Here is an 18013-nt window from a genome sequence, read left to right on the forward strand (position 1 = left end):
GCAACCTGGTACAATTGAACTCCAGTAGTTGTAATTAATGCCTGTGATTTTAGATTTAATCGTAAGAGCGACCTGACGGGCCATGTCAGGGGTAAACAAAGGATGACATGTTCCGGTGTACGAGCGCCGCGATGAGGGTGAGCCATATCGCTGTCTTGCGCAACGTTTCGCGCGCACTTCGAGTAATCATGAAAACAGGTCTGAGTAAGGAATAAGAACGTGTTGACAGCGTTTAAAATGTACCCTACAGTAGTTGAATTAAAAAAATTGGTTTTATTTATTTTTTAGGGAAATTATTAATACCAATGCACACATCTATAGTTTAGTGCATAGTGGCTGTGCTGGGAGGAATATTGGATGCCCTCAATTTTAAGAGTACCAAAAAATGTCCAAATATTGAAGTTGGAGTTATGAAAAATATTATGCCAACTTCAAAGTAGCTCATTTGTACCCTTGTGGTATGTAAACTTTTGGCACTGAACGCCTGCACGTAAGCTGCTGCTCCAGGCAATGATCATAAAAGAAGTCAAAGCTCAGTTTCCAAATTGAAGGAAAACAAAAGAGTGCTTAATTTGTTGCCATGGTCACTGCAGAGGGAAGTTTTGCAGTGCAGTACAAGCAACCAGCTAACCTACTTTGCATTTCAAGCCGTCTCCCCCCCTTGGTCTGCAAACTGGTCTGTGTACGCTTCACAGAGAAGCTGCAATCGATGTTTTATGGAAAAAAAAGGGTGCAAAAGGCACTCCAATTTTAAGGCAAGGCATTCCAAAAGCCCCGTGTTAAAAAATTATGAAAGGCTACAACCCTGGCGACTTTTGATGAATGAAATCTATTTTTCAACTTCGGAATCTGTTTTCTCAAGTTTTTTTTTGCTACCTACGTCTCTTGTTTTAGTGATTTCTTTGACCTGTAATTGTATTTTTGATTCCGTTTTTTTTAGTTTCATTCCTTGATCAACAGTTCAGGTTGGGACACTCTTGGTGTTTCAGGTTTACTTTTGGTGAATTTTTTATTCAAATGGTCATTCATTGTCTATATGCCTGTTGTACATTCACCTCTAAAAAACGAAAAACTAAAAAAAGTTGTGTTCTAATAAAAAAATCTAAGACTGTCAAGACCTCGTCCATTCATTTGGAAGTGCAAAGTGTTTTGAACAAGCTTTCTATCATGCTTTATAGGCCACTCAAGCTCGGTGCAAAGTGGACAGAAAGAAAATTTTATAAATAAAGAAGTTTTCAAAATATTACTTTGAAATTTTTATGTTGTTACCAAAAAAGCATTTCCGGTTTCCGTGCAAATTTTAATCGAAATTCACAAAGAAATCAAAAGGTTGATTTGGAAAGAAAGCGCGAAACAAAAGTACGAAGGGCCCATTTTTTTCGACGGGTGGACTCGCGAGCAGATTGCGAGCTAAAATATGCGATCGTATTTCCTGGGACACTGAAGTGAATTTGTCAAGCTCCCGTTTTTGCTTGCACTGTGTAGACTGGCTCAAATTAACACACTATTCATCGTTTATCCGGTTGACAAATTGGTAATTATTTTACAAAGCGCGAAAAAAGAAAAACTACTATGCGCGGTTTGCGGCGGCCGCACCAACTAAAGGCTGTGACGTCAGGAGGGGGGGGCACCGTGATTGGACGATGCCCAAGGTTAGCAATCAAAAGTTTCGGTTTCGGTTCTGTAAAACAACATGCTTGACATCTGATGGCGTTGTTGGATGGGCATTCTCGATTTCTCAATTATCGCCGTACCGCGCTTCTGCCATGTTGTCGGCTGTCAGATGTCTAAGATAAACCTCCCAGGGCGGCTTGGAATCGTAGAAATCACTAGACGAGGCCTACGCAGTGGATGAACGCCCTCCGCGTCACCGCAGACTCTCAAATGCCATGCGCTTTTCGCGCATATTCGAAGCTTGCCTCACTCATGTCTGTTCGTAAAAAGCTAGTTCGCACCAGGCCAAGGGTGTGCTGATTCAGGCCTGGGCCCACTGCCCGCAAGCAGTCGGCGCTTGTGGCAACAGCACGCCAACGAGAACTCGCTAGCGCGTCATTGTCAGTATGCGCGCGCTTTGCGATCTCGCTCGTGGAGCAGTGAACGTTACGGCCCAAAAATGGTGAACTCAGTTCAGAAAACATCGGCCGCATACGAAAAAATAAACTTAAAAAAAAAAAAATACATGTACCCTCGGGGATTCGAACTTGCGAATTTCAAAACAGAAATTCCAGCGCCTCAGACCACTAGGCCAGGAGCCGGCGCTGGCCGGTTTGGATATATAAGGTTTATAATGTATGACCAGTTTACACTTTTATTTATTTTAAGCATTTTAAGTACTTTATGTGACTATTTGTTGTATATCACTCCTGCAGTAAGTGTCCCCCAAACTTCCACAATATCTCACGTCTAGCAATTGCATTTCTTTGACGGAAAAGCGTTCGCAGATGTGCGGTCGTGCTGCTGCCCGCTGTGCTTGTTTACCCAGCGCAAAAAGTGCTTCCTGCTCCCTAGTTTTGCGCTGTACGGTAAAAGTTTCAGTTGATTTTATTTTCTTAGTACCTATATTGACTTCGCTGACTCTTCTCCCGCCTTCAATTGGCCTTAGATTTTCCTACTAGCGTAAAGTCAGCGAAGCGTCGCATGTGCACTTGTGCAGCGCTTGTGTGGAGCGACCCGGACTCTGAGTTTGACACAGTGTACAAACTAACAAAGTAAGGAAAGGCACATTCTTTCATTCACAAAGGTGTTGTGGCTTAGTTTCAATTGAGCGAGCGAATAGCGACGACCCGTCGGCAGCCGGCGGACGAAACGCTGGGCCGACTGACTCGATTGGTAGGTCGGCTGGTCGGCGAACCGTGCAGTAGCGCAGCCATTTTCCAGCTCATCTCCTGCTGACGTCACACGAAAACGCCACAGAAAATGGGCGAGCGTAAAGAGAGGAGGACAGCATTTTCGAATTGATTTTTCTACTAAATAAATTCGCGTAAACGCGGCCAGAGTGGTCGAAACAATGCCTACGGACTCCGAACTACAATTTACGCTATACTCGGTGACAACTTAAGAACGGCACCGGAAATTGCCGCTGTGCCTTATCACCGTAGCCGGATGTTTCTCCGCACGGCGCAAGTAGGGCGTTACTGGGAATATTTTGAACATGGCGTGAGCCGTTTCCGTGATTTTGTGGACTTAATATGCTGATGAACGACTACAGGGACGACAAACAAACTGCGTGAGGCAAGGCAGACGATATCCCGCATTCATAGCAAACCCCTTTCAAAACGCGCGCGTACTGACGTCACGGGTCCGGCGCTTTGGCGGAGTGATACACTACATGAGGTGGTGCCGTTCTTGAGTTGTAACGGAGTACAGTAATCCCGCAATGTTTACAAATCACTTCAGTGTCCCTTTAATTATTTGATATTCGATTCGATATTCGAAGCTAGATATTCGTATTCGATTCGAATTCGAAAAATTTGATATTCGCACACCCCTAGAAAAAACGTATACACAGGATAGAGGTAACGGCTATCGAGGTCGATATTGACACAAAGCCTTCAAATTGTTGCCACAGTCCAGCCCGAAACTGCCCTGATGTGGTTGGGTCAACCTCTTGAGCAGCAGTGTAACCAGGAAATTTAAGGGCTGTGTTATACACTGCTGCATAAAATAAATAAATAGAGAGAGAGAGAGAGGTTGTGTGCCCCAATAAAATTTTAAGGATTGTTTTGGCTTAATTAAACCAACAGCATTCTTATTCTTGTTTCAGCATTATAGTATGCTGGTTCGGAGTATAACAAGCAGACAAAAAAAGAAAGGAAAGGGGGAGATGCAGCGCTCAGAAAATTTTGGGGGGTGTTCAGACAGCAAAAACATGCCCCCTGGTTACGCCTGTGCTTTTGAGAGAGCACACTGTGCAGCTCCTTACCCACCCACCATAATAGTCAAATTGCCAAACAGAAAAACCACAAAGGCTTTTCCAAATGCAAGCTTCCCTGTTGTCAGCTCAGTGACCAATGGAATGTTTTGACTCCGCCACCGGCACTGTGTTTATTTTGCACTTTCAAAATACTCGCAGTAACGGATTTCTAACAACAGCACAGGGGCAACATGTGCATTATCATGCCTCAGCGACAACACAAAAATAGCAACTTCATCTACAGCTAAAAGTTGCAATTTTCCCCTCTATCCTGTTTGCATGCATAAAGGCCACACACCATCTCTTCCACACGGGCTGTGCTTCAAAAAGTGAACTAGTTTTGATTAACCATGGAGGCCAGTTTATCCCACAGCCGTGCACGAATGACGACAGAACCAAGGACCAGAAGCATTTGATGCGTTTTTGTACGCGCACAGTCAGCAACAAATAAACCACTAAGAAGTATTGCACAAAATTTTCGAAGGTCACCAATTATTCTGCCACACATTGGCCACTGACCCAGCTGATTTACCTCTAACAAAGCACACCTGTTCATCTGTGTGGTCCGAGCGCTCACAAATCATGAACGCAGAAAGACGACACGGGGCTATGTCGCAACTGCCGTCATCATCCCTTCATCCCCATTTTGTAGACGCTTCGACCACCCAGACGAATAGCTACAAGCCAGCCCAACTGTCCGCCACCCACCCCCTCCAACGCTGGCTCACCTTCCCGTCGGACTTTGCCGTCCGCTCCAGCGACTTGTCCTGCACGCCGCCACTGCTGCCCAGGGGTGGGTACTCGTCCGAGCACTCGTTCTCGCCCACAAAGCTGTGGGAGTTTTTCCGCGAGGATGGCTTGTCCTCTTGCGTGCCCATGCGGTTCTCCCCTGGTCGCTGCAGCTGCTGCTCATCCGACGGAGGCAGCGGGTGGCGCTCCATCGCAGCGTCGGAGCCCTTGCGCCCTCCGCCGCTCCGCAAGCCCTGCCTCTCGGCTCCGCCCTTGAGCATGCCGCGGAGCAACGACGAGTGACGCGTCTCCCGGCGCCCACGCGAAGCGTTCACCCGCACGCCCCCGGCCTGGTTTGACGACCGGCCACCAGCACTGTTGGCCCTGCACCGAGAATAGAGTAAGCCAAGCCAAGCCAAGCCTCTCTCTCTCTCTCTCTCTCATGTGACCACACTGCAACTTAGCCTGCTGGCACATCACACCCACTGGACAAATGACCTTGCAATAAACGAAACGATGGCAGTTTGAACTAGGGGTGTGTGATTATTGCGATTTTTAATTAACAATCACAGACAGCTAAACCTTAGTACAGTGAAGTCCACTACAGTGTAACCAAAACATAACAAGGTCCTTCTTCCAGACAGAAAGTTTTTAAAATAAATTTTCTTTCAGTCGAGCTTTGTATGCTTTAGCAGCCCAATTATTGTTCCAGGGGCTTGGAACACTCGTAGTACAGTCCAGACTGCCTTAACAAACACACTGTGAAATGGAAGTAACTTTGTTTTATCCGTTTTTCGCTATACAGTTGAACCCCTTTATAAGAGACACGTACCGGGGAGCAGTTTCTGTCTCTTATACGAGATGTCTCTTATAAGCAGGGTACCATGTTTTCACTTACTAATCAGACCCTAGTTCAATGTGGGCACCGTATGACTAAAATAAGCTCAAAAGAATGCCACAGCATGTTTCAAAAGATTCATTCTAATTATTGTTTGGTCCCAGAATTTATGAAACTTTGTTTGCTTCATGACTGTATTTACATGTTTTTTACAACTGATTCTACAAGCTTTTTTTCCTTTCCTTGTTTGTGGAAGATGAATCATAGATGTTGAGTTCACAAGCCTGATGAATAGCCAGAGCGCACAGCTTCTTCCGCTGTGTGCTCAGGCTATTCATTACGCTTGCAGGACTCGACGTCTGCAGTGCTTCTTGATTGGGAGCTACACGAGTAGGAGAGCCCGTATGTGTGATCGCGCTCCATCCAATGAAAGGCAGTAAGCTTCAACCACTTCTGTCAGTTGCATTTCCATTGGCAGGGCTTCTCATTGTCATTTCATAGCTGACTGAACCACTTTGTGTTTGCTGAAGTTATAATAAATAGCGACTGCAGCTGTCTGTCGTCCACCTGTGTTTCCACAATGGAAGCAACTGCAATTAGTGACTGGTGGCACTGCATCTGAAGTTAAAATGTCTGTTACAAGCGAGATTATTGATTAAACTTCAAGGATGACGTGTCCCTTATAACCAATCTTCTACATCCAATGTCTGTTATAAAAGAGGTCGATTTAATGGGAAAGATAGGGCAGCCAACCATGTGGGTGAATAGTGTCTCTTATACCCATTTGTCTCTTACACCAGTGTCTCTTATAACGAGGTTCAGCTGTATCTCGACAAAATCCATGTACACACAAGATAACGGGAAACAATGATTTGTTCGTTATAGCGGGACCTCGTTAAAACCGGTTAGCTTGAAGTGGGCTATACTGTAGTCGGAATAACAAATTAACAAGCCAAAAAGCCCCCAAGGCAACACCACTGTTCAAAGCACCAGCTTTTTTTTCTCCCACAAGAAGCATAATGCCAGATTCCAAATGGATGCAGAGAGCACTTAGAGCAGAGCTGCAGTGGGGGCTAAGCCTAGCGCTTGTAAGCACCAAAAAAGTGGTGCCACATTCATCTATGCTAGGCTCATTTTGTTCCCAACCCTAGCTACATGGCTCTATGCACACCCTTGGTGTGCATAGAGCCATGTACACTGCAACTACACCACCCGCATAATATGTGACACACCGAGTGGCGCCAACATGGGTGCGGCTGCCACACCACAAGATACCACAACAGCTCATCACAGTTTGCCAGTATGACCCTATTGGTAAGAACAAAGTTGCCAATGCGAAAAAGGAGGTGACACCACGTGCGAAAACTTCCTCCCGGAACTGCCACCAATGCTGTTATAAACAAAGTGGTCATGAAATATTTGCCTCAGTAAAATGCATAAACCACCTTATGCAGCCAATCCAGACACTTGTCCGCTCCGAAGGCTTTGAAGCCACCTTGGGCATGTTCCACTATATGCGCAAGGCTCCACCTATGTGACATCCATGAATAGCACACCGTTCGAGATGGACATGCTTAGTGTTTGGTGGAACACTACGGCGACAACTCTGCATGTTTATTTCATCTCTGCCAGAGCATACACGAGACTATCTACAGGCCGTGGGGCATTCCAGAGTGTTGGATGCATTCCCCAAAGGCCGTGTCTAGAGTGCCGTCCGATGGTATTACAGTAGAATCTCGATGATACGATTCTGGGTGATACGAATTTCTGAAAAGTCCCGGCAAAATTGCATTGTTTGCAATGGGAAAAATTTCGGCTGTTACGAACGGACCTGCGCGGCCCGGCGGATGATACGAACGAGCCGGCGAGGTGCCCGACTGCTGAACAAGCAAGTGACGGCTCTCTCTCCCCATTTGTCACTCTTCTTTCTCCAGAAACGGCCGGGCTGTTGTTTGCTGCTCGCGAAAATGCGCCCCGCATGCCCCATGCGCGCTGCGGCCGGCGGCGGCAACATGGTGGCGGCTTCGGCCGCGAAGTGGCACGGCCGCTTGAGCGACTGCTTCTAGCCGCTCTTTAAAATGCCACTCAAGGCAGACACGAAGTTGCTTGTGCAGTAAAGGAGCTGATAACGTGGGCGAAAACGGTACTATAAAACATCATCCGTGCCGCTAGTGAAAGCGCCCATAAAATATCTGCCGGAGTGCTAAGCCTAAACATCTCGGGCGGAGCCAGCCGGCTGTCTCTAGCGTTTCGTCGTCAGCGTCATTTTCTGACCGAGGTAGGAGATACCGCGGGCGCGAAATCGTCAATGCGGCTGTGAAAATACAGCGCGCACAAAGCCGAGGCATGCGAATCGCGTGCAAAAACGCACCATGCTGTTCACGCTTGACTGTTGCGGCGTGTAGCGAGCTTGGACACCGTGAGTGAGGAGGCAAGCGCGAAGCTAGGCGAAGCGTTACGCGCTCCAGAAAGGACTGCTTTGTGACATGGGGGTTTAAAAGAAACAGAAAAAATCCCGGATTTGTTCACGCGAAAGTAAGAAAAGAAATAAACGAAAACTTTGTTCAGTGCTCAATTTTTTGGTCTGTGTTGGTTCATACGAATTTCGGATGATACGAATATTTTTCGCGGTCCCGCGAGATTCGTATCATCGAGATTCTACTGTATAAGCATTCATCTATGTCGACGTCCAGCAGCGTTTTATAACAAAATTGCCGCATCTGGCACTACACTGCTGTAGATAACTTAAACGTAGACAACCTAACCTAAACATACCATAACATGAGCTACGAAAAACAAAGAAATCATTTAAAACACCAAAACTAGCCTATGGCATAAAAATTATAGCTCAATTAAAAATAGTAAAAAAAAAATACAAAAAAAAAAATAAAACTGAGGCCGAGTCGGTATCGAACCTCTGTCCATGGGATTACAAAGCTAAGACGGATCCTCTACGCTAAAACTACAGACGCTCTTGCCTCACAAGGAATTCATTAAATCAAAGGTGCAGTTAAAATTACTTTGTTAGTCAAAAAAAGTTATTTTGGCAAATATAGAGTAACCGAAAAATTTGTTACATTTTGAATCGAAATAAATCAAGCATTGTTATATTGGGGTCCTACTATATAGTGCCACGTTATGCAATGAGAGATTTTGATAACTACATTGCCACTGAACCCCATGTACATATGGCAGTGATGTGACAATAATTTCGCAATTTCAATATAACACAAAAATTAAAACTGGCACCGACCATGACAGTTTATAAAACAAAGATGTTTCGTTTTATAAAATGTCTGTTTTATAAACTTTCATGTTCGGTGAGAGTTTTAATTTTTGACCTGTGTTCTCCTGACTAGACTGGCTTCCATACAACTCACGATTTCAGTTTCAATATAACAAGGCCCATTCTGGTGAACTTACAACAAATTTAATTGAGATTTCTTTGTCAATACCTGGTGTTTGAAGTGAAACCTATGCTAGTGCGAATGACTTAGGCCTCCCGACTCAGTGCTGTCGGACTTGTAATGAAGCACAGAGGCATTCGAGGCGGCCAACAATGCATAGAGTCCCTGAGGGCATTGAAATGATTGCTGGGCATGCTTTGTCTGTTTGCCATGATTCTTTAATATCCGTGGTTTGATTTGTAATGTAAGCATTGTCACTGAGGTCTGTGGTTTGCCACCAAGCATTCGCATCTAGCGTATTCAGGTTTGAGGAACATCCTGTTACCTCAGAACCCATAAGTGGAAAAGACAGGGAAGTAAAAGGATAATGCAGTTCACTGCCCCAGCTCAGAGAACCTTTCACCGCAAAATCCTTTCAGTAGAAGGAACACAGCACACTGCACAAAACAAGCTCAACTGTGGTTCTACATCTGAAGCAGAAAGAGGAGGATAGAAGGGAACTTGTTACTTGCCATATGGCGTCTAGACAGTGAAAAGATTGCACGGATGTCATTAAAAAGGTTTGCACCTATCGGCTCTTGTAGATACAAGACTGAAACAGCAGATTCAAGCACAGGCTAATTCACAATCACGAACTAACCGGACCATTTCGACAAAGCTGCCTCCACAGGGACCGGTTTGCCACAGAGACCCTTTCAAAAGCTGTCAAAGGTATCAAGGCCTCCGTACCTAGTTGTGCCCTCCCCCTCGAGAGGCGGCCTGGGTAGCCGGAGCTCCCCTTTGACGTCCTTCTCGGGTGCCTCGAACTGGTGCTTCTCAGCCTCCCCGTCCATGGCCACGGCTTGCGTGGCTGCCACCGGCCGCCCTCTCCTGGCGCCCCCTCTCCTTTCCTGCTGCTGGGGGGCAGGAGACTGCTGCGACTGTGGTTGGGGGTAGTGGGGCTGCGACCTCGCTGCAGCTGCGTCCGCCGCAGCCTCTTCCGCGCGCCTTCCCTCACCGCCTCCACGCCGGTGTTTCCGTGCACCACCGCCGCCGCCCCCTCGCTTGTGGGGCCTGCCGTCCGCGTTGCCGACGCCGCCCCCACGGCGTCCCTGGCTCCCCCTCGCGTTGTGGGGCTCCTCCCTGCCCCCCATGGAGGAGGGGGAGGGCATGAGGGGCGCCCTCTGCTGCTGCAGGGCGGAGGAGTAGCTGATGCAGCCGCCCGAGGACGGGGACTGGCGCGGGGGGAACTCCTGCACGGGCAGCGAGGGGAACTCGGAGCGGCTCGAGAAGTCGGGGCTGCTGGCCGTGCCCGGTTCGTACGCGCTCCGCGGGGCGGCGGTCGGCCCCGTGCCCATGCCACCGCTGTGGCCGCCGTGCCTCGCCACAGAGGCGGCGCTGCTGCGGCCATACTCGGCGTTCGTGATGCAGGCCCCAGTGTCCACCCCGGCGGCTGCGTGTCGGAGAAGAGGAAAGAGAAAAGAACACGCGCCTTCGACAGGCTCGCCAAGCGTTCTGCATTACGATGCTAATTGTCCCTATGAATGTGCAAATGTGTTTTGAATTGTAGTATGTGAGGGGGCGAGGGGCTCAATGGCACCGGCATCGCAATCAAACCCATCGGTATCATGATAGCAAGCGCATCGCAAGGCGTGCGGGTTGGCGTGGTGTGAGGGGCATAACTGAACAACTATGCTGCGAGAACTACGAAGCACCACACTTGTGAAAATCAACGTATAATTGTCCGAATGATATTGCAACTTCTTGACACTCATCAGACTCTACGATAAAGGACATCACAACAAATGGTAATTCAGGAAGCGCCAAAACTCAGCCCTCCTCAGGACCCGTGAGGCGCCACTTAACCCTTTGAGGGTCGAATTTTTTTGAAAAAAACTTTCCCTGGTGGTCAAATTAGTTTATTGCGGATTTGGAATGTACAAAGTGTGTAAAGTCTAGATTAAATGGTAAAAAATTATCACGAATAGTATTTTGGGGTCAGCATCACTTAGAACTGAAAAATGTTCAATAGTATTTCAGAGTGTGCCCCGATAGCGAGCGCCGATCAAGTTTCGCGCGCCTCCGATGCGATCACGTGGCGAAGCTGAAACTTGAAACACGGGTCTACGCACAGTGCCTTATCGCAGTCTGCACGCATAAAGCGCGTGTCCGAAAATGAGCTGTCTTCTTCCGAAGAAAGACTGTCTTCCGATTCAGACTCGGTGAAAGGAGCAAACTCAGAGGTGTCATCAGAATGGGCAGTTCGTTGGGCCATATCGCCGCTTTGCCGTGCATCTGAAGAACTCGAAGGCAACTCAGTAAATGAGGAGAGCGAGAATAACTCGTGCGCGCCGGTGATAAACAAGCTAATAGCAGCGCCAATATAGATAGAAATCAACTTCCGCCGCCCCCGCAACGGAGTCTCCGAGTAGGTTACTTCAGTTCCAAGCAAGGAGAGCAAGAATACCTAGTGAGCGTGGGTAATAAACAAGATAAGAGCAGCGCCAATATAGATCGAAATCAACTTCCGCCGCCCCTGATAGCGAGCAAGTTTCGCGCGCCTCCGATGCGATCACGTGGCGAAGCTGAAACCACGAAACGCGTTGACACGTACAGGCGCCATAACGCGCCGAAGCCAGAGTTGTGTTTTTCACCGCAAGAAGGTAGCACAATCAAATTTCAAACACTTCTTGTAAGTCCCAGGAGGTGGCAGCACCTCCCAGGGAGCATGCATCGTTAATATGGCGCGACATTTCAAACGGATGCTCAAAATCGTACCCGTACGGCAAAGACCTTGCGGGACGGAAAACCGTCGCAGCACACGTACGGCAAAAACCCTCAAAGGGTTAATGCAGTTGTGCTAACAGCCTCCGTAGAAGCTTGCACCCCATCTAGGCCTTTTGTTGCACACAGTGGGCACATTTGACATCTGACCAACATCCCAATGCAATGCCAATGAAACACCCCATTAGACTAAAGCCACTAAGGGGAAAAAAAATAGGCACATTCATCTATAGACAGGCACTCGTCATTTTCAAACTCCTGATTGGTGTGAGGACCAAGTGAGTGCACTATATGGAGTGCAACGTTTGCACAGAACAGCAGTTGCAAGAGCTCTTGCAATAGCAGATAGGTAGCCTGGCCAACAGGGAAGTAGAGGAACTGTCAATAGCTGCTGGCTGCAACCCACAGGGTCACAGTACACGTTTTACTTAGTTTTCCACCTGTGAATTGAGGAATTGGGAAAGGCTGCACGCGCAAGAAGAAAATGCAGTGTTTGAAATGCCGCAAAACAGCTCCCACATACGAAATTAAAGCAAGCACAAAAAGAAACAGAACTCCCGCTGGCGCAGTTTCAGGCAGGGGGCACGCGAGCACTGTGAAGGCGGGAAATTTGAATTGCAGTGGGTGGTAGCAGTGAGTGGATAACGGCGTTGCAGCCCATTATGGCGAATCACTGCTCTGCACTTCCAACAGCTTTTACATTTGAGTGGAAAAGCTTTTTGTTGTATGCCACAAAGCCCTCGCCAGACAATGATTACCCCTCCAGAAGCAGGCGGTGCAGCGAAGGCGCGGCCCACCACTCACCGCAGTCCCTGTGCGCAGCGTGGTCTCTCCGGCGGCCGCTTCTGCTTTTCTTTTTATTCCTGCGGCCGCTGTTCTGGATGATCATGGTGGGCTGCTGCTGCTGCTGGTGGTGGTGCACAGGGTGCGGCAGCTGCAACCAGGAGCAAAAGAGGGAGACGTCGTCTGAGAGGCCAGACAACAAAGCGATGCGGCAACAGTCATCGTGGCTTGAAAGAAAAGCCACTGAATGTGCAAACACGAAATCCGGCGTCGCCGCTCGCACAGTCACCGGCAGTGGATCATCGTGCAATGCGATCCCGTGTCTCTTTCGGTGCGCTCAACAAAACAGGAAATGGGCAGTGGTAGAGCTGGCAGGGCAAAGCCAGCATTCTTGTTTTTCTCTTGATGCTTTGTTTTCCTCGTGTCGCTCGCCTCTCACACCAGCACGAGGCAGCCTCTTTCTGCATTTTTTTCTTGTGTTCTTTTAACACGAAAGAGTTTTGTGCAGGGGTCAAACAAGTCATATCCGTCATATCCGTCACAAAAATGACATTGCAAGAAAAACTGAGATTAACGCGGCTGTGCCGGGATTTGAACCCTGAACTCTCTTTCGCGGCAACGGGAGGTATGAAACGCTCTCCCAACTGCGCTACGAACACATGCGTGAACAAAACGACAAACACGCCTTATATCTTTCCCTTCAGATGGTGGTGCCGTCTAGGAAAGGCAAAGCGAAGTAGTGCATCATGACGCTAATAAGCGCCAACAGTTGGCGCCTCAATGCCGGCGCCTACGTGCACGGGGGACGAGCAGCGTAACTTGCGAAGACGCCTGTAAGGCAATGACCGCGGAGTAAGATTGACGCCGGCTTGCGAATGTTGCACTCGTGACACGGTTTGCTCGCTCCTTTCGCTGCAGCGGACCGTGTGTTCACCAAACGATTCGCTGACAATCCGTTTGGTTTCGTTCACGCAAACAGTTTGCGAGCACCTCTGGTTTCAGTCGTATTTACGCAATGCTCCGGCACGTGCAATCCAGTGTGTAACGTTGATGCGTATAACGGTGCCATACTGACGAAATATAAATAGCGATGTGCAAGTTCATATCGATGCACAATATACATTCAACTGCTCGTGTGAAGGTACATTTCACTTTCGTGTTTTACCGGTTCCTATGGAAGAGGGATCAAGCACATCTTTTGTTCTGCTTCTGTATCAATTCTCTTTGAGGATGTGTTTAGCTGTTTTTTTTTATTATGAACTTAAACAATGTTCTGCCTTAAATATGCCCAACATATGCTTTGGGCTCCACAATGTCAACATAAGGGGGGAGGTGGGGATCGGAGTGATCTTTGTTTTTTGGCATAGAGTAATGACATTTGGCAGGCCCACAGGAAGACACACACAAATAGTTAAATTTCAGATTTCACGATGATAACTTCAGTAAGTTTTGTGTTACGGAGGTTTACACGTTGCCCACTCGTGGAAAGCCTAGCAGGGTATTGAAACCGGGTGGGAAGTTGTGGATACTTTTCGAGCAGCAGCAGCCTCTGCTCGACAAATAAAAATTCTCTCTTAGACTCACTAAAGACCTCTTGCCAAGTGAAATCCTCGGCCCATTCATCTCCACCATTTAGCACTGCATACGATACCACGACTCAAAATCCAATGCCACACTCTTCCAATTGGCTCACAAATGGCCAGAATATAGTGCAAACTTCCTCTGAAACCAATTCAGTACATTACTGTATTGTTTTTGAAAACAAGTGTCCGGAAATATCTGAAATCACATGCGAGGCACAGACAACTGGTGTGTTCAAAAAGCCCGTAAAAGCCCTCCAGCTCAGTCTTTACTTTTCGTTTTTTTTTTTTGCACATGCTGTTCACAGTGTGTGGTTATCCTCCCTCAGTTTTCATTTTCTCTAATAGGGAAAATTGCGTCCTGTTTTGATGTGTGGGTCCAAGCGGCGTGAACTGTGCTTCTCTGGACACGTGCTGTAGATCAGTGCACTGTTCCTGTTTTTTTTGTGTGTGTGTGTGTGGCGCATAACAGTGCGAAATACAAAGGAAGCAAAGCCCAGACAGCGTCAAATCACCTTTTACCCTGCTCGCCCTTGCAGCACCATGCATTTTCATTTTTTTTATTATTGCACCTAAATTGAAATATTACCCCAGAACGCACTTTTTCCCTCCTAGAAATAAACCCATTCGATCTGCTGCTGTTGCCACATGTTTTGGCTACCCACCGTCCTCCTCTGAAACTGAGTAGCACACATTTCCTCAGCGTGTGTCAGCCACAAACAAGTAAAACTGACCAGAGAGAACGAGGCAATAAATGCTATAGTCATGCTTTTGATACATAGTTATATACAGATCAAGCTAGTGATTCGAAATTATTACCTTTGATAACGTTTTTTTCAAGGCTCGAGAAAAACTGCAGCTCTCTTTAACGTCAACAGAAATAACATTCCATATGCTGTATTCCACCAAAGTGCTGTAGTGTACATCTGCCATACACGTTGTGTAGAAGCAGGATGCAAAAATTAATGTTTGTGTGACTTCGTGTTACTCGACCTCACTTTATGAAAATATTTGATGGCAAAGGGCTGTTTCGTGACAAAATATTACGAGTGTTTAAAAAAATATTACGTCACTACTGCCTATGTTATGTGCCTGTAGCACAAAATTTGAAAGTTTTTAGGCTGGTTCTTTAAAATTAAACCAGGCTGCACGAAAGCGAAGCTTTTGATGCCTTGCTAATGGTGGTCGATGTTGCACCAAAACACACTGCAGGGAAGCCAACTTCACATAGTCGGTTTCCCAAAACGGTCATGACAAGTGAAGGCACATCAACCGCCCTAAGAGAAAGAAAGAAAGAAAGAAAAAGAAAAGAAGACGCCTCCCTCAGTGGGAATCGAATCTGGGCCCCATGCATAATGCATCCGGCGTCTATCCAACTGCCTCATTGCGACACAGTCGAAGCAGCTTCATCTTTTAACCATCTTTCTCTTAAAGGAGTTCAGACAACAAATTTTGTTAAATTTTTTTTCGCGGCTATGGGTGCCTACGAGCCCACTAACCACAGAACAGCAGATTAGATCGTCGAACGCAGCATAAATAATTACTTACAGCTATGTTTATTCGTCTAAGTTTCGGTATCGGTGTAGCGAACGCTGAGGCAGCCACTATGACAGGGAGGTGCATTTGCAACACTGTTCTTGTCGCACCACAACCAATGCTGGTCTCGGCGCTCCCGTGACAGACCAGCCCGACCGGCCGTAGTCGCACGTGATGTCAGTGCCAAAAACGGTGACGTGACGCACAAGGCGGAAAAGCGCGCACCAGCCGCCTCGATACGTCACGAGAGCCCTGACATCGGCTGTTTGGGTCGAAGTGCAGATGATGCCATGAGCTTGCTCGATGGCTTGGATGGCCTCTCTCGTGCACGCAAGGATTAAACTTGATTTGAAATTTGTTCTACTGAACGATTATGGTTTCAACTTCCAAGGGGGTATCTCCACATACAAAGGAAGCTTTTTACAATAGTTAATCTTAGCTTTGCAGTTACGTGTCAGTACCCCATAGGAAAGGGGCTCTGATTATTTTGGTCTTCACGGCCCCTTTATCGCCTCCTCACCAGAGCATTGCCGGGGCCCGATGCCTGCAGGTGGTGGTGGTGTGGCCCCGTTCCCCCGGGGGGCAGCATGGCAGCGGTGGGCGGGGCCTCGTCTGCGATTAGAGGCGGAGGGGCGAGGCCGCCCTCCTCCATGGGGCAGCAGACGCCCCCCATGTGTGCCGGATGGGCGTGGGGAGGGGGAGGAGGAGGTGGCTGGTACACGCACTGGTACTGCATTGCGTAGAACGGCACCGCCGGCGTCGGCACGTACGGGGCGTAGTACCCGGGCAGGCCCCTGCACACATTGCGAGAGGAGGGAACAACGTGAAGCCTCGATTCATGAACACGACAGTACAGGCCCTTGAAATCACACTCATTCCCTCTTATCTATGATTAGATCACTGAAAAGACAAACACCCTACAGGCATGTGCGGAATCTTTTTAAAAACCAAGGTATCAAACGGCAATAGTGCAAAGACCAGTGGGGCAACACCAAACCGGTTTTGCGGAAAAACCGGTAATCTGTTCATTCGTCATCGTCATCAGCCTGTCTATGCCCACAGCGGGGCAAAGGCCTCTACCATAGACCTCCAATTATCCTAGTCCTGTGCTAACTACGACCGATTTATCCCTGCAAACTCCTTGATCGCATCTGCCCAACTAACTTTCCGCTGCCCCCTGCCACGCTTGCCTTCTCTAGGGATTCATTGTTACCCTTAATGACCAACGGTTCATTGAGGGTAACATTAAGGGCAACGATTCATCAAGGGCCGTGTGGTTTATTCAATTCGCTGATTATTCGAATTTGAAAGCTGGATAACCGGTGTGATCAGTTAGCGTACCTCGTTAAAACAGTTTTTGCATACAGATATTTGGATATCTGGATTTGTTTTGTATAGGAAAGAGATCTTTTCGAACCCAAGCAGGTTTTTTTTGGCGTCGGTGTTATCGTGCCACTGTTGTTTTTTTTTAAGCCACTTTCTTTTCTATGGCTGCTTTATTAAAGAATACATTCCATGCAGAATTGTTTGAATTTTCAAATATCCAGTTAACCGGGTTTCGAAACTAGATATACTGATTATCCATTGCTGAAAATCCGCATAACTGGCTTTCAAGGCCAGAGACGCTCCAAGCCGGTTTAACTGGATAACTGGTTTGATGGATATTTACAAGCACTAGCAAAGATGGGTGTAGGTGCCTCCGAGCCATTCCAGGTGACCTGCCCAAAAAGAAGCAACAATACACCTTGGAAAATGCATAAAATGTTGGTAGACACCATTTATAGATTAAATTTGGGAGTCAACAAGCAGAAGGATAAGTGGACACAGTCGCGCCAGCATCACCGATAGGCTATGCAGCAACACTGAACGTAACCGCAGCACATGCAATTCTTGTGCACTGTCCGACCACTCAGTCAGATTGCCGTACTCGAGTCAGGCTTGATTGTTATATGCCATACTGCATGCACCAGCATAAAAGGGGCCATGCACACAAAATACAAGTTTGTTTTATTCGAAGGATTTTGCATTTCATAGTGCCATCAGCGCTTGTCCGCAGCAAACGGTGCTGTATTCACTAAGAAATTGATCACTTTAGGTTAAAATTTTGATTCTCCCGCCAAATCGTGTGCTTTCGTGACGTCTGCCATGACGTCAGAAGGGCGGGTATTCAAAAGAACTTAAACTGCATCATTAGGCTCTGCAGCCTTGCTTACTACCGGTCCTCACAGACGGTGCTACCATGCTGAGTTGCGGACCGTTGTTGGCCATTGTTTTGTTTTGTATTTGCACCTGGTTTGTTTTTGTTATGGTAGAAAGTGATGGCTTCGTGAAACATGGGGTATGCTTGGTAAACAAGGTCACGTAAGACAATGTCGCTTATGCCAATCGGCCAGTGTAGTCTAAGACAACTCAAAGCGGCGGACTTCTGTGCATCTCAACGAAGCATAGTGGGCCCAGTGCCAAC

General features: G+C 47.5%; 1 protein-coding gene across 4 annotated transcripts in view; it reads right to left on the reverse strand.

The window, feature by feature from the left end:
- Positions 1 to 18013, reverse strand: part of LOC144179444 (uncharacterized) — an 85367-nt gene that overhangs the window by 64218 nt on the left and 3136 nt on the right. For all 4 annotated transcript variants that reach the window (XM_077707800.1, XM_077707799.1, XM_077707802.1 and 1 more), the window contains exons 2-5: positions 16070 to 16343; positions 12455 to 12584; positions 9617 to 10319; positions 4642 to 5026 (exon numbers count right to left, since the gene is read on the reverse strand). In XM_077707800.1, the coding sequence (XP_077563926.1) occupies positions 4642 to 5026; positions 9617 to 10319; positions 12455 to 12584; positions 16070 to 16343 (1492 nt within the window). The remainder of the gene's footprint in view (positions 1 to 4641; positions 5027 to 9616; positions 10320 to 12454; positions 12585 to 16069; positions 16344 to 18013) is intronic.

This window comes from Haemaphysalis longicornis, unplaced genomic scaffold (assembly GCF_048455015.1).
Source record: "Haemaphysalis longicornis isolate Haplotype H1 unplaced genomic scaffold, Haemaphysalis longicornis Haplotype H1 scaffold_4, whole genome shotgun sequence".
Classification (NCBI taxonomy): Eukaryota; Metazoa; Arthropoda; class Arachnida; order Ixodida; family Ixodidae; genus Haemaphysalis; species Haemaphysalis longicornis.